Source organism: Tursiops truncatus, chromosome X (assembly GCF_011762595.2).
Source record: "Tursiops truncatus isolate mTurTru1 chromosome X, mTurTru1.mat.Y, whole genome shotgun sequence".
NCBI classification, from domain to species: domain Eukaryota; kingdom Metazoa; phylum Chordata; class Mammalia; order Artiodactyla; family Delphinidae; genus Tursiops; species Tursiops truncatus.
The window spans coordinates 67,094,230-67,110,694 of NC_047055.1; the positions used below are offsets into that span (position 1 = coordinate 67,094,230).

The 16,465-nt window shown below is 37.0% G+C and overlaps 1 protein-coding gene across 6 annotated transcripts in view; it reads left to right on the forward strand.

Moving 5' to 3' along the window:
- Positions 1 to 16,465, forward strand: part of ABCB7 (ATP binding cassette subfamily B member 7) — a 139,732-nt gene that overhangs the window by 110,955 nt on the left and 12,312 nt on the right. For 4 of the 6 annotated variants that reach the window (XM_019932160.3, XM_019932164.3, XM_019932162.3 and 1 more), the window contains 2 exons: positions 2,503 to 2,674; positions 5,388 to 5,491. The exons of 1 other annotated variant lie outside the window; for it this stretch is intronic. In XM_019932160.3, the coding sequence (XP_019787719.1) occupies positions 2,503 to 2,674; positions 5,388 to 5,491 (276 nt within the window). The remainder of the gene's footprint in view (positions 1 to 2,502; positions 2,675 to 5,387; positions 5,492 to 16,465) is intronic. One more of the 6 variants, XM_073799284.1, reaches the window with a different exon arrangement.

A 16,465-nucleotide genomic window follows, 5' to 3' on the forward strand; every position in this document is an offset into this window, starting at 1 on the left:
TTAGATGCAGAAAGCAAACCCCAGTCTACAGTTGCGCTCAACGTTCACCACCTCAGTTTTGGGATGATTCATTATTTAGGTGTTCCACAGATGCAGTGTACATCAAGTTGATTGTGGAGATTTAATCTGCTACTCCTGAGGCTGCTGGTAGAAATTTCCCTGTCTCTTCTTTGTTCGCACAGCTCCTGGCACTCATCTTTGGATTTGACCCTTCCTGTGCATGTAGGTCGCCTGAGGGCATCTGTTCCCCGCCCAGACAGGATGGAGTTAAAGTAGTAGCATGATAGGGGGTTCTGGCTCACTCAGGCTGGGGCGAGGGAGGGGTACGCCATGAGTGGTGATTCTGCAGCGGCAGAGGCCAGCGTGTCATTGCAACAGCCTGAGGCGTGCCGTGTGTTCTCCTGGGTAAATTGTCCCTGGATCTCGGGACCCTGGCGGTGGTGGGCTGCATGAGCTCCTGGGAAGTGTGGATAGTGACCTGTGCTTGCACACAGGCTTCTTGGTGGCTGCAGCAGCAACCTTAGCATCTCATGCCCATCTCTGGGGTCTGTGCTGATAGCCAAGGCTCGTGCCCATCTCTGGAGCTTGTTTAGGCGGTGCTCTGAATCCCCTCTCCTCACGCACCCTGAAACAATGGTCTCTTGCCTCTTAGGCAGTTCCAGACTTTTTCCCGGACTCCCTCCCAGCTACCTGTGGCGCACTAGCTCCCTCCCAGCTACCTGTGGCGCACTAGCCCCCTTCAGGCTGTGTTCACACAGCCAACCCCAGTCCTCTCCCTGGGATCTGACCTCCGAAGCCCGAGCCTCAGCTCCCAGCCCCCACCGCTCCGGTGGGTGAGCAGACAAGCCTCTCAGGCTGGTGAGTGCTGGTTGACACCGATCCTCTATGCCGGAATCTCTCCGCTTTGCCCTCTGCATTCCAGTTGATGCGCTCTCCTCCGTGGCTCCAAAGCTTCCCTCCCCCTCCCACCCCCTGTCTCTGCCAGTGAAGGGGTTTCCTAGTGTGTGGAAACATTTCCTCCTTCACCTTTCCCTCCCAGAGGTGCAGGTCCCATCCCTATTCTTTTGTCTCTGTTTTTTCTTTTTCCCTACCCAGGTACGTGGGGAGTTTCTTGCCTTTTGGGAAGTCTGAGATCTTCTGCCTGCGTTTAGTACGTGTTGTGTAGGAGTTGTTCCACATGTAGATGTATTTTTGATGTATTTGTGGGGCGAAGGTGATCTCCACATCTCATTCCTCTGCTGTCTTCTCAATGCCCCATATTTTGTATTTTCAACATTTCCAGTTAGCATTTGTTTGTTAACTTCTTTTCTAAATGTAAAATATTTTAAAATAAGTATTTTCTGAAGTTCTACTTAAAGTTTAAGTAGAACTTTAAACTCATTAGTTTTAACTACCATCTCAGTACAAGAAAATTTTATATTAGTAATAGTTATAAAAATTATTAAAGTGATTTGAAATAGTATCTGTAACTCTGGGTCTGATTATGATGTTAAAGAAGATCTTAATTAATTGAGGGTACTGGTTAATGTTAATGAATGGAATCATTTTATTTCATCTTACTGTTACCTTCCAACTGTTGGATACTGAAAGAAAAGTAGGAGGTGGATGCTCATTTTAAATAATTTAGCTTTAGTGTGCCATGTCAGAATAAGTTGAAATATCAAATGAATGCTTGCAGTGAACTTTCTCAAAAATCTATAGTGATAAATTCTTTGTTTTCTGTGTTTTAAGTCCAATTTAAAAGCTTCTGAGAAACATATAAAAACATATTCGGTTTCATTAGTAATTAGGGAAATACTAATTTAAACAAAAAGCACATTGTACCCTTAAAAGTAGCAACAACTAAAACTTATTAATATCCAGCATTGTTGAGGATATGGAGACCTGGCACCCTGGTACACTGTTGGTTGGTGTATATGCTGTTGGAGCGTTTTTGGAAGATAGTTGGGCAATTTCTATCAAAGGATAAACATATGCTTACCTTTTAACTCATCAGTGTGCTTCTAGGAATCCTTCTTACAGAAATGCATGGGTTTACATAAGTCACATATACAATGATATTTTATTTCAACATTGTTTATAGTAGCAAAAGTTTTAATTAATATCCATCAGTAGAGGAATGGATAAGATAAATATGATATATTCTTAGTATCACACAACTGTTGAAAATAATGAGGTAGGTTTCTGTTACTGTCATGAACAATCTCCAGGTTGTGTTAAGTGAAAAAAGCAACTTACAAACGAATATGTATAGTATGGCCCCACTTCTGTTGGAAAAAAAAGTGTTTGTTTAGGCACATAAATGCGTCAGAAAAAGTCTAGGATAATAACACAACAAATTGTTCATGGTTATTAGCTCTGGGAAAGGAAATGGAGCAGGCATGAGGGGGTGATAAAAGGAGTTACAATGTTTTACTTTTAATGCCTTTATGTCTTTACTGTTCTTTGAATTGTTAAATATGAACATGCATGTCTATGTGTGTATGTATAAATCTGCTCCAGGATGCTGTCCTCTTCCATAATACCATTTACTACAACCTCTTATATGGAAACATCAATGCTTCACCAGAGGAAGTGTATGCAGTGGCAAAATTAGCTGGACTACATGATGCAATTCTTCGAATGCCACATGGATATGACACCCAAGTAGGGGAACGAGGACTCAAGCTTTCAGGTAATCAAAGATTTTAGACCTGGCCCCCACTTATATACTCCCTTCACACTTTAATTTGTCAGGGCCATTTACTAGAAAATGTAATGACAGAGTACAAACATAGTGCTCATCCAGTCTCTTTTGACAAATTCCCGTTTCCTGCCTGTCACTGTAAACAATTCAGCTTGCTAGAAGTAACTGTTCTCAAATCATGCAAGTCTCTTTCTTTCACTTGAAGCTGCAAACACTGTAAGTGCTTAATAGTAAGTTACTGATACATGTTGAGATCAGTGTTAACTTATTATCCGTAATCTTAATATTAAAAGCCAAGGTCATTATTCGCATGGGAAAGAAGTAAGAGTAGGGACAAGAAATTTGATAGTAAATAGTGTATCTCCTCATAATTTCCTAGATCATTATGGGATGTTTTCAATACTTTAGACCTCCTTATACTTATACTTCCTTACAGCCAACTTCATTTTCATGTCTTTGTTGGTTCAGTGGCCAAGTAAATTTTAGGGCTTGCACATTTTAACTTAAGTGGTTAATTATGAGATGATTACTATGTTTAATAATGGATCATCCTAAAATGACTGAATTTTTTTGAGGATCCATAAAAATGTTTCTTTGCCCTAAATTATTTGAATTCTAAAAGTATAATGATATCTAATGCCTGAAAGTATTAATGTAACTCATAAACATACTGCATCCTTTACATTTACTCTTCATTCTAGTTTAGTTTGGGTAGGAAATGTATAGATTAGGGATGAGGGTAAGGAAAAAGAGAATGAAGAATACTCCACATGAATTTTAATGAATCCCTGTTCCTCTTCATTGTAAGCTGGCTTCAGTTATTCACAACATTGATTAGGTACAAGCTGTGTGCAAGCAGCTGTGCTAAATGATTTGGGAGTTAAAAAGATGAAGCATCAAGGGACCTACTCTCAAGGAATTTAGAGTCTATTAGAAAGTTTTGATCTAGGTTTAGAAAATACTAAGCAAAGATTATTTTCAAGTTTAGGTGGTTTGTAGTAGCTATTTAGTCATTACCTGATAGTATAAGATGCCTGCTTCATTCCAGTCCACCTTTATGCTTTACCATTGCTCTTCATAGGACTTTGCAATTAACTAGCCCACACCCCAGATTATTTATCCGTTGGGCTAATTCTAGAGATACCCAATTTGTCACGTAATACAGACTAGCCCTCTCAAACATGACTTTGCTTCAGTTAGCTATGCTGCATCCCATTTTTCAATCACTTTGTTCCTCTCTGCATGCCTTTGGGGATAGGAATGTTTAACAAAATTTTATTCTTATCTAATACCCATTGCCTTACAACCAGGCCTCTCAAAATGAGCAATATATTATTTAGCACCTATGCAAATAATTTCGGTAGAGAACAAACAAATGTTTCTTTTCCAAATTCTATTGAATAGAATTGAAACTGGGTTGGTTTCCACTTGAAATTTGGGAAACATGTGTAAACTAGTTCTTCCTCTGAGTATCTAGTTCTTTTAGGAGCTTTCTGCTGCTGAGTTGCTAGGTGGGTAAGCAGATTGTTCTGGCATACTGCCTGTCTTGACAGGAGAATTTTGAACTTACAAAATGAGGAAGAGTGTGGATCGTATGAATATAAACGTATTCACTAATATTAGACATAAGGAGCCCCTCTTACAGGTTGAAGATAACAATTGAAGAACAGATAAAAGTGAAATAATACTTGTGTACCAGATAATCAACAGGTAGAGCTTGTTTTCTGAAGAGGTTACTGATGCTAAAAAGTACAGGTTTTTTCAGACATTGATAAATTAATGGATAATGAACAAGAAAAGGAGCCAAAAGGGACATATTGAGCAAAGCACCATCTTTTGTACTTCCAACCATAGTTTTATGTAAGATTGATGGCCTTAGACCTGCAGGAGTCCCAGTGGAGAAAGAAAGATTCTTTTCTTTTCTCTAGAATAAATTTAAGAGTAATTATGGGTTTGTACATTATGAAAGGAAGAGCATTGGACTGGGAATAGTCAGGGGTAATTAGTCGGTTCTAGCAGATTTTGCTAGAACTTGCCTGTGACTTTGAGCAAATTACTTAACCTTTCTGGGCTTCTGTTTCCTTTCTGTTTTAAAATTCTGCTATGCTAGAGTCCTATAGCAAATAACTAAGGTGAAATAAGAGGTCCTAGTTTGTAGCCTTAACTTTGAAGAGTGCTGTGAAAATAATAGCTTTCTGTCAAAAAAAAAGTCTTTAAGAATACTGGCTGAATGGTACTTTTTTATGTTAAGAAATAAATTTAGATATTCATAGTTTCATGTCTTCAAGTTTTCAGGCTTCAGATATTGAATTTGGTTTTGGCTTTGTTGATTCTCTAATATTGAAATTTTTCTCTCTGAGGTTGCTCTTCATTGGGAATTAATATAAAGTACATATAAAGTAACATGTCATGAGCATATTTCTGGTGAGGGAGGTAATTCTGGAATCAAAGTTGTCACCTCCCCTCCTTGTTCTTTTCGCCTGCCATGAAGTCAGAATTCAGAATCACATTTATGTTCCAGGGAATATAGTTTGTCAAAGGATATTATATATGAACATAAACTCTTATAGCTGAGTAAAATGATCAGTAATCAGTAAAGATAAATGTTGAAGGTATTATTTGGTAGTTGTAATTAATGGAAATACTAGAAATATAAAATATGTATGTTATGCTCTCTTAAACTAAAAATTTTCTTTACTAGGAGGAGAAAAGCAAAGAGTAGCAATTGCAAGAGCCATTTTGAAGGACCCCCCAGTCATTCTCTATGATGAAGCTACTTCATCATTAGATTCAATTACTGAAGAGGTAAATGATCGTGAAAGCATAAAACTCTTTAATTCAAATTGCTTAACTTTTTTCCTTGGAAGTTTCAGTAAAATAGCTACATTCTTTCATATTTTGAATGAACTTCAATAGAAGGTTCTGTAGAGCCAAATACCTAGCCCTTTTCCCCAATGTAGGAAGTGTTGATAGTAAGAATGCCAGGTTGCATTATATTATCACACTGTTAAGTCCATTTGCAAATATATCTCTTTTTGAAACTGTGTGTGACACGTTATGCTCTTGTTGTATTACCTTTTCATCTTGCAAAGCTGTGGGAATCAACTAACCTGCTGACAAAGGAAGGTTTTAGTCTTTCTGCTTTTTGCCACTTAACATTCATTAAAATAGGTCTTATAAATGATTGTGACACGGTACACACCAGAAAGCCTTTCACTTATCATGGAGCAACTCACTAAGATGCAAATTAGGCACACACAGCCTGCGGTTCTGGTATCAGTGTATATTCATTTCATAACAAGTATTGTGAAGCACCAAGATGTTGTGACACTGACATCATGGTACTACCCAGCAACTACATTAAACATCATAACATCTTTGTATTAAATACCAAACTCTTAACAGCAATCATAATTTCATGAATGAATCCCCTTAATCTAAAACTGAAGATAGACTGATGTAATTTGTCAGTTGCCTCCATTCACCTACGTTTTACTTGAATATATAGTAAAACCCTATTGTTGAAGGATAGGCCTAATTTCAGCTTTAGAGCATATATGACATATATTTGCATATGGAGTTAAGTTTCAGGGCACATTACTTGATCTGCCATATGTTTAAAACAGCTTAATTTCTAAGTCAGTTGTTTAGCATGAGGATTTGTTATATTTATTTAGAAAATTTTAATTTTATTTATTTTTCATGAAAAGGCATTTTATTTTAAATATAGCACTGTGTACATGTCAATCCCAAACTCCCAATCTATCCCTCCCCCCACCCTGCCCCCATGATAACCATAAGTTCATTCTCTAAGTCTGTGAGTCCATTTCTGTCTTGTAAACAAGTTCATTTGTATCATTTTTTTTTATATTCCACATGTAAGCAATATCATATGATATTTTTCTTTTTCTGTCTGACTTAACTTCACTTAGTATGAAGTATAATCTCCAAGTCCATCCATGCTGCTGCAAATGGCATTATTTCAGTCTTTTTAATGGCTGAGTAATATTGCATTGGATATATATACCACATCTTTATCCATTCATCTGTTGATGGACACTTAGGTTGCTTTCATGTTTTGGCTATTGTAAACAGTACAGCAGTGAACAGTGGGGTGCATGTATCATTTCAAATTATGGTTTTCTCCAGATATATGCCCAAGAGTGGGATTGCTGAATCATAGGGTAGCTCTATTTTTAGTATTTTAAGGAACCTCCATACTGTTCTCCATAGTGGCCATACTATTTTACATTCCCACCAACAGTGTAAGAGGGTTCCCTTTTCTCCACACCCTATCTAGCATTTATTGTTTGCAGATTTTTTGATGATGGCCATTCTGACTGGTATGAGGTGATATCTCATTGTAGTTTTGATTTGCACTTCTCTAATAATTAGCGATGTTGAGCATCTTTTCATGGGCCTCCTGGCCATCTGTATGTCTTTGGAGAAATGTCTCTTTAGGTCCTCTGCCCATTTTTTGATTAGGTTGTTTGTTTTTTCAATATTGAGCTGCATGAGCTGTTTGTAAAGTTTGGAGACTAATACTTTGTTTGCAAATATTTTCTCCCAGTCTGTGGGTTGTCTTTTCAGTTTGTTTATGGTTTCCTTTGCTGTGCAAAAGCTTTTGAGTTTTATTAGGTCCCACTTGTTTATTTTTGTTTTTATTTCCGTTACCCTGTGAGACAGATTGAAAAAGATATTGCTGTGATTTTTGTCAAAGAGTGTTCTGCCTATGTTTTCCTCTAAGCGTTTTATAGTATCCGGTCTTACATTTAGGTCTTTAATCCATTTTGAGTTTATTTTTGTGCATGGTATTAAAGAATATTCTAATTTCAGTTTTTTACATGTAGCTGTCCAGTTTTCCTAGCACTATTTATTGAAGAGACTGTCTTTCCTCCATTTTATAGTCTTGCCTCCTTTGTGGTAGATTAATTGGCCATAGGTGCATGGGTTTATTTCTGGGCTTTCTATCCTTTTGATCTATATTTCTGTTTTTGTGCCAGTACCATACTGTTTTGATGAGTGTAGCTTTGTAGTATAGTCTGAAGTCAGGGAGCCTTGATTCCTCTAGCTCCATTTTTCTTTCTTAAGTTTGCTGTAGATATTTAGGGTCTTTTGTGGCACTGTACAAATTTTAAGATTTTTTTTGTTGTAGTTCTGTGAAAATGCCATTGATAATTAGATAGGCATTGCATCAAAGCTGTAGATTACCTTGGGTAGTATAGTCATTTTGACAATATTGATTCTTCCAATCCAAGAACATGGTAGATCGTTTTTTTAAAACATATTTATTTATTTATTTGTTTAGGCTGCACCAGGACTTAGTTGCAGCAAGTGGGACCTTCATTACAGCATGTGGGATCTTTAGTTGTGGCATGCGGACTTCTTAGGTGCAGCATGCAGACTCTTAGTTATGGCATGCAGGATCTAGTTCCCGACCACGGATCGAGCCTAGGCCCCCTGCATTGGGAGCATGGAGTGTTACCCACTGGACCACCAGAGAAGTCCCAACATGGTAGATCTTTCCATCTGTGTCATCTTTGATTTCTTTCACTAGCATCTTATAGTTTTCAGAGTACAGGTCTTTTGCCTCCTTAGGTAGGTATATCCCTAGGTATCTTATTCTTGTTGATGTGATGGTAAATGGAATTGTTTCTTTAATTTCTCTTTCTGATCTTTCATTGTTGGTGTATAGAAATTCAACAGATTTCTGTGTATTAATTTTGTATCCTGCAACTTTACCAAATTCATTGATGAGCTCTAGTTGTTTTCTGGTAGCATCTTTAGGATTTTCTACATATAGTATCATGGCATCTGCAAACACTGACAGTTTTACTTCTTCTTTTCCAGTTTGGATTCCTTTTTCTTCTCTGATTGTTGTGGCTAGGACTTCCGAAACTATGTTGAATAAAAGAGGCGAGAGTGGACATCCTTATCTTGTTCCAGATCTTAAAGGAAATGCTTTCAGCTTTTTGCCATTGAGTATGATGTTAGCTGTAGTTTTGTCATATATGGCCTTTATTATGTTGAGGTAGGTTCCCTCTGCGCCCACTTTCTGGAGAGTTTTTACCATAAATGGGTGCTAAGTTTTGTCAAAAACTTTTTTCTGTGTCTATTGAGATGATCATTTGGTTTTTATTCTTCAATTTGTTGATGTGGTGTATCACACTGATTGATTTGCAGATATTGAAAAATCCTTGCATCCCTGGGATAAATCCCACTTGATCATGGTGTATGATACTTTTAATGTATTGTTGGATTCGGTTTGATAGTATTTTGTTGAGGGTTTTTGCGTCTCTGTTCATTAGTGATATTGGCCTGTAATTTTCTTTTTTCGTGGTATGTCTGTCTGGTTTTTGTATAACGGTGATGGTGGCCTCATAGAATGCATTTGGGAGTGTTCCTTCCTCTGCTGTTTTTTGGAATAGTTTCAGAAGAATTGTTCTTAACTCTTCTAAATGTTTGATAGCATTTGCCTGTGAAGACATCAGGTCCTGGACTTCTGTTTGTTGGGAGTTTTTTAATCACATTTTCAATTTCAGTACTTGTGATTCGTCTGTTTATAGTTTCTATTTCTTCCTTGTTCAGTCTTGGGAGATTGTACCTTTCTAAGAATTGTCCATTTCTTCCAAGTTGTACATTTTATTGGCATATAGTTGATTGTAGTAGTCTCTTATGGTCCTTTGGATTTCTGTGGTGTCCATTGTAACTTCTCCTTTTTCATTTCTAATTTTATTGATTTCAGCCCTCTCCCTTTTTTTCATGATGAGCCTGGCTAAAGGTTTGTCAATTTTGTTTATCTTTTCAAAGAACCAGCTTTTAGTTTCATTGATCTTTTGTGTTGTTTCCTTCATTTCTATTTCATTTATTTTTGCTCTTATCTTTATGATTTCTTTTGCTAACTTTGGGTTTTGTTTGTTCTCCTTTCTCTAGTTGCTTTAGATGTACATTTAGTTGTTTATTTGTGATTTTTCTTGTTTCCTGAGGTAAGATTGTATTGTTATAAACTTCCTTCTTTGAACTGCTTTTACTGTGTCCCATAGGTTTGGGATCTTTGGGCTTTTGTTTTCATTTGTTTCTAGGTATTTTTTGATTTCCTCTTTGATTTCTTCAGTGATCCATTGGTTGTTTAGTAGCATATTTTTTAGCCTCCACATGTTTATATTTTTTACTTTTTTTTCTTGTAGTTGATTTCTAATCTCATAGCGAGTAGTCAGAAAAGACACTTGATATGATTTCAGTTTTCTTAAATTTACCGAGGCTCACTTTGTGGCCCAGCTTGTGATCAATCCTGGAAAATGTTCCATGTGCACATGAGAAAAACGTGTATTCTGCTGCTTTTGGATGGAATTCTCTATAAGTATCAATTAAGTCCATCTGGTCTAATGTGTCATTTAAGGCCTGTGTCTCCTTGTTGATTTTCTGTCTGGATGATCTGTCCACTGATGAAAATGGTGTGTTAAAGTCCCCCATTATTGTGTTACTATCGATTTCTCCCTTCATGGCTGTTAGTATTTGCCTTATATATTGAGGTTCTCCTATGTTGGATGCATATATATTTACAATTGTTATATCTTCTTCTTGGATTAATCCCTTGATCATTATGTAGTGTCCTTCCCTGTCTCTTGTAACAGTCTTCATTTTAAAGTCTACTTTGTCTGATGAGTATTGCTACTACAGCTTTCTTTTGATTTCCATTTGTATGGAATACCTTTTTCCATCCCATCACTTTCAGTCTGTATGTGTCCCTAGATCTGAAATGGGTCTCTTATACACAGCATATATAGGGGTCTTGTTTTTGTATCCATTCAGCCAGTCTGTCTTTTGGTTGGAGCACTTAATCCATTTATGTTTAAGGTAATTATCGTTATGTATGTTCTTATTACCCTTTTGTTAATTGTTTTGGATTTGTTTCTTTAGGTCTTTTTTCTCCCCTTCCTCTTTTGTTCTCTTGTTAATTGATGACTAACCTTAGTGTTGTATTTGGATTCCTTTTTCTTTTTTGTGTGTGTATCTATTGTAGATTTGTGGCTTGCAGTTACCATAAGATTTTGATATGGTAGTCTGTATATAAGCAAGGTTGTTTTAAGTTGCTGGTCTTTTAATTTCAAATGCATTTTCAATACCCTACATTTGTTCTCTCCTCACTAATTGCTGATTTTGATATCATATTTGTGTACAGATGATTTCCTTGCTTTACTCTATGTTTGCCTTTACCAGTGAGCTTTTCCATTCATAATTTTCCTGTTTCTAGTTGTGGCCTTTTCTTTTCCACTTAGAGAACAATCTTTAGCATTTGTTTTAAGGCTGGTCTGGTAGTGCTGAATTCTCTTAGCCTTTACTTGTCTGTAAAGCTTTAGATTCTCCGTCGAATCTGAATGTGAGCCTTGCTGGGTAGACTATTCTTGTTTGTAGATTTTTCCCTTTCATTGCTTTAAATATATTGTACCACTCACTTCTGGCCTACAGAGTTTCTGTTGAGAAATCAGCTGATCACCTTATGGGATATGGGAGTTCCTGTGTATGTTTTTGTTGCTTTTCCCTTGTTGCTTTAATAATTCTTCTTTATCTTTAATTTTGTCAAGTTGAGTACTATTTTGTCTTGGTGTGTTCCTTCTTGGGTTTATCCTACCTGGGGGGTCTCTGCACGTCCTGGGCTTGAGTGACTGTTTCCTTTCCCATGTTAGGGAAGTTTTCAGCTATTACCTCTTCAAATACTTTCTCAGGTCCTTTCTCTCTTCTCCTTCTGGGACCCCGATAATATGAATGTTGGTGCTTTTAATGTTGTCCCAGAGGTCTCTAAGACTGTCTTCATTTCTTTTCATTCTTTATTATTTTCCATGGCAGTGATTTCCAACAGTCTGTCTTCCAGGTCAGTTATCCATTCTTCTGCCTCAGTTATTATGCTGTTGATTCCTTTGTGTATTTTTCATTTTCAGTTATTATATTGTTCATCTCTGTTTGTCTGTTCTTTAGTTCTTCTAGGTCTTTGTTAAACATTTCTTGCATTCTCAATCCTTGCCTCCATTCTTGTTCCAAGGTCTTGAATCATCTTCACAATCATTATTCTGAATTCTTTTTTTTTTGCCCTTTTTTTTTTAACATCTTTATTGGGGTATAATTGCTTTACAATGGTGTGTTAGTTTCTGCTTTATAACAAAGTGAATCAGTTATACATACACATATGTTCCCATATGTCTTCCCTCTTGCGTCTCCCTCCCTCCCACCCTCCCTATCCCACCCCTCCAAGCTGTCACAAAGCACCGAGCCAATATCCCTGTGCCATGCGGCTGCTTCCCACTAGCTATCTACCTTACTACGTTTGGTAGTGTGTATATGTCCATGACTCTCTCTCGCCCTGTCACAGCTCACCCTTCCCCCTCCCCATAACCTCAAGTCCGTTCTCTAGTAGGTCTGCATCTTTATTCCTGCCTTACACCTAGGTTCTTCATGACATTTTTTTTCTTAAATTCCATAAATATGTGTTAGCATACGGTATTTGTCTTTTTCTTTCTGACTTATTTCACTCTGTATGACAAACTCTAGGTCTATCCACCTCATTACAAATAGCTCAATTTCGTTTCTTTTTATGGCTGAGTAATATTCCATTGTATATATGTGCCACATCTTCTTTATCCATTGATCCGATGATGGGCACTTAGATTGTCTCCATCTCCGGGCTATTGTAAATAGAGCTGCAATGAACATTTTGGTACATGACTCTTTTTGAATTTTGGTTTTCTCAGGGTATATGCCCAGTAGTGGGATTGCTGGGTCATATCGTAGTTCTATTTGTAGTTTTTTAAGGAACCTCCACACTGTTCTCCATAGTGGCTGAACCAATTCACATTCCCACCAGCAGTGCAAGAGTGTTCCCTTTTCTCCACACCCTCTCCAGCATTTATTGTTTCTAAATTCTTTGATGATGGCCATTCTGACTGGTGTGAGATGATATCTCATTGTAGTTTTGATTTGCATTTCTCTAATGATTAATGATGTTGAGCATTCTTTCATGTGTTTGTTGGCAATCTGTATATCTTCTTTGGAGAAATGTCTATTTAGGTCTTCTGCCCATTTTTGGATTGGGTTGTTTGTTTTTTTCTTATTGAGCTGCATGAGCTGCTTGTAAATTTTGGAGATTAATCCTTTGTCGGTTGCTTCATTTGCAAATATTTTCTCCCAGTCTGAGGGTTGTCTTTTGGTCGTGTTTATGGTTTCCTCTGCTGTGCAAAAGCTTTGAAGTTTCATTAGGTCCCATTTGTTTATTTTTGTTTTTATTTCCATTACTCTAGGAGGTGGGTCAGAAAGGATCTTGCTGTGATTTATGTCATAGAGTGTTCTGCCTATGTTTTCCTCTAAGAGTTTGATAGTTTCTGGCCTTACATTAGGTCTTTAATCCATTTTGAGCTTATTTTTGTGTATGGTGTTAGGGAGTGATCTAATCTCATACTTTTACATGTACCTGTCCAGTTTTCCCAGCACCACTTATTGAAGAGGCTGTCTTTTCTCCACTATATGTTCTTGACTCCTTCATCAAAGATAAGGTAACCATATGTGCATGGGTTTATCTCTGGGATTTCTATCCTGTTCCATTTATCTACATTTCGGTTTTTCTGCCAGTGCCATATTGTCTTGATTACGGTATCTTTGTAGTATAGTCTGAAGTCAGGGAGCCTGATTCCTCCAGCTCCTTTTTTCGTTCTCAAGATTGCTTTGGCAATTCGGGGTCTTTTATGTTTCCATACAGATTGCGAAATTTTTTGTTTTAGTTCTGTGAAAAATGCCAGTGGTAGTTTGATAGGGATTGCACTGAATCTGTAGATTGCTTTGGGTAGTAGAGTCATTTTCACAACATTGATTCTTCCAATCCAAGAACATGGTATATCTCTCCATCTATTTGTATCATCTTTAATTTCTTTCATCAGTGTCTTATAATTTTCTGCATACAGGTCTTTTGTCTCCTTAGGTAGGTTTATTCCTAGATATTTTGTTGTTGTTGTTGCAATGGTAAATGGGAGTGTTTTCTTGATTTCACTTTCAGATTTTTCATCATTAGTATATAGGAATGCCAGAGATTTCTGTGCATTAATTTTGTATCCTGCCACTTTACCAAATTCATTGATTAGCTCTAGTAGTTTTCTGGTAGCATCTTTAGGATTCTCTATGTATAGGATCATGTCATCTGCAAACAGTGACAGCTTTACTACTTCTTTTCCGATTTGGATTCCTTTTATTTCCTTTTCTTCTCTGATTGCTGTCGCTAAAACTTCCAAAACTATGTTGAGTAAGAGTGGTGAGAGTGGGCAACCTTGTCTTGTTCCTGATCTTAGTGGAAATGCTTTCAGTTTTTCACCATTGAGGATGATGTTTGCTGTGGGCTTGTCATATATGGCCTTTATTATGTTGAGGAAAGTTCCCTCTATGCCTACTTTCTGCAGGGTTTTTATCATAAATGGGTGTTGAATTTTGTCAAAAGCTTTCTCTGCATCTTTTCAGATGATCATATGGTTTTTCTCCTTCAATTTGTTAATATGGTTTATCTCATTGATAGATTTGCGTATATTGAAGAATTCTTGCATTCCTGGAATAAACCCCACTTGATCATGGTGTATTATCCTTTTAATGTGCTGTTGGATTCTGTTTGCTAGTATTTTGTTGAGAATTTTTGCATCTATGTTCATCAGTGATATTGGCCTGTAGTTTTCTTTCTTTGTGACATCCTTGTCTGGTTTTGGTATCAGGGTGATGGTGGTCTCGTAGAAGGAATTTGGGGGTGTTCCTCCCTCTGCTATATTTTGGAAGAGTTTGAGAAGGATAGGTGTTAGCTCTTCTCTAAATGTTTGATAGAATTCGCCTGTGAAGCCATCTGGTCCTGGGCTTTTGTTTGTTGGAAGATTTTTAATCACAGTTTCAATTTCAGTGCTTGTGATTGGTCTGTTCATATTTTCTGTTTCTTCCTGATTCAGTCTTCGCAGGTTGTGAATTTCTAAGAATTTGTCCATTTCATCCAGATTGTCCATTTTATTGGCATAGAGTTGCTTGTAGTAATCTCTCATGATCTTTTTTATTTCTGCAGTGTCAGTTGTTACTTCTCCTTTTTCATTTCTAATTCTATTGATTTGAGTCTTCTCCCTTTTTTTCTTGATGAGTCTGGCTAGTGGTTTATCTATTTTGTTTATCTTCTCAAAGAACCAGCTTTTAGTTTTATTGATCTTTGCTATTGTTTCCTTCATTTCTTTTTCATTTATTTCTGATCTGATTTTTTTGATTTCTTTCCTTCTGCTATCTTTGGGGCTTTTTTGTTCTTCTTTCTCTAATTGCTTGAGGTGCAAGGTTAGGTTGTTTATTCGAGATGTTTCCTGCTTCTTAAGGTGGGCTTGTATTGCTATAAACTTGCCCCTTAGAACTGCTTTTGCTGCATCCCATAGGTTTTGGGTCGTTGTGTCTCCATTGTCATTTGTTTCTAGGTATTTTTTTATTTCGTCTTTGATTTCTTCAGTGATCACTTCATTATTAAGTAGTGTATTGTTTAGCCTCCATGTGTTTGTATTTTTTACAGATCTTTTCCTGTAATTGATATCTAGTCTCATGGCGTTGTGGTCAGAAAAGATACTTGATACAATTTCAATTTTCTTAAATTTACCAAGGCTTGATTTGTGACCCAAGATATGATCTATCCTGGAGAATGTTCCATGAGCACTTGAGAGAAATGTGTATTCTGTTGTTTTTGGATGGAGTGTCCTATAAATATCAATTAAGTCCATCCTGTTTAATGTATCATTTAAAGCTTCTGTTTCCGTATTTATTTTCATTTTGCATGATCTGTCCATTGGTGAAAGTGGGGTGTTTAAGTCCCCTACTATGAATGTGTTACTGTCGATTTCCCCTTTTATGGCTGTTAGTATTTGCCTTATGTATTGAGGTGCTCCTATGTTGGGTGCGTAAATATTTACAATCGTTATGTCTTCTTCTTGGATCGATCCCTTGATCAATATGTAGTGTCCTTCTTTGTCTCTTTTAATAGTCCTTATTTTAAAGTCTATTTTGTCTGATATGAGAATTGCTACTCCAGCTTTCTTTTGGTTTCCATTTGCATGGAATATCTTTTTCCATCCCCTTACTTTCAGTCTGTATGTGTCTCTAGGTCTGAAGTGGGTCTCTTGTAGACAGCATATATAAGGGTCTTGTTTGTGTATCCATTCAGCAATCTGTGTCTTTTGGTGGGAGCACTTATTCCATTTACATTTAAGGTAATTATCGATATGTATGTTCCTATTCCCATTTTCTAAATTGTTTTGGGTTCGTTATTTTAGGTCTTTTCCTTCTCTTGTGTTTCTTGCCTAGAGAAGATCCTTTAGCATTTGTTGTAAAGCTGGTTTGGTGGTGCTGAACTCTCTCAGCTTTTGCTTGTCTGTAAAGGTTTTAATTTCTCCATCAAATCTGAATGAGATCCTTGCTGGGTAGAGTAGTCTTGGCTGCAGGTTTTTCTCCTTCATCACTTTCAGTATGTCCTGCCACTCCCTTCTGGCTTGTAGTGTTTCTGCTGAGAGATCAGCTGTTAACCTTATGGGGATTCCCTTATGTGTTATTTGTTGTTTTTCCCTTGCTGCTTTTAATATGCTTTCTTTGTATTTAATTTTTGACAGTTTGATTAATATGTGTCTTGGCGTATTTCTCCTTGTATTTATTCTGTATGGGACTCTCTGTGCTTCCTGGACTTGATTAACTATTTCCCATATTAGGGAAGTTTTCAACTATAATCTCTTCAAATATTTTCTC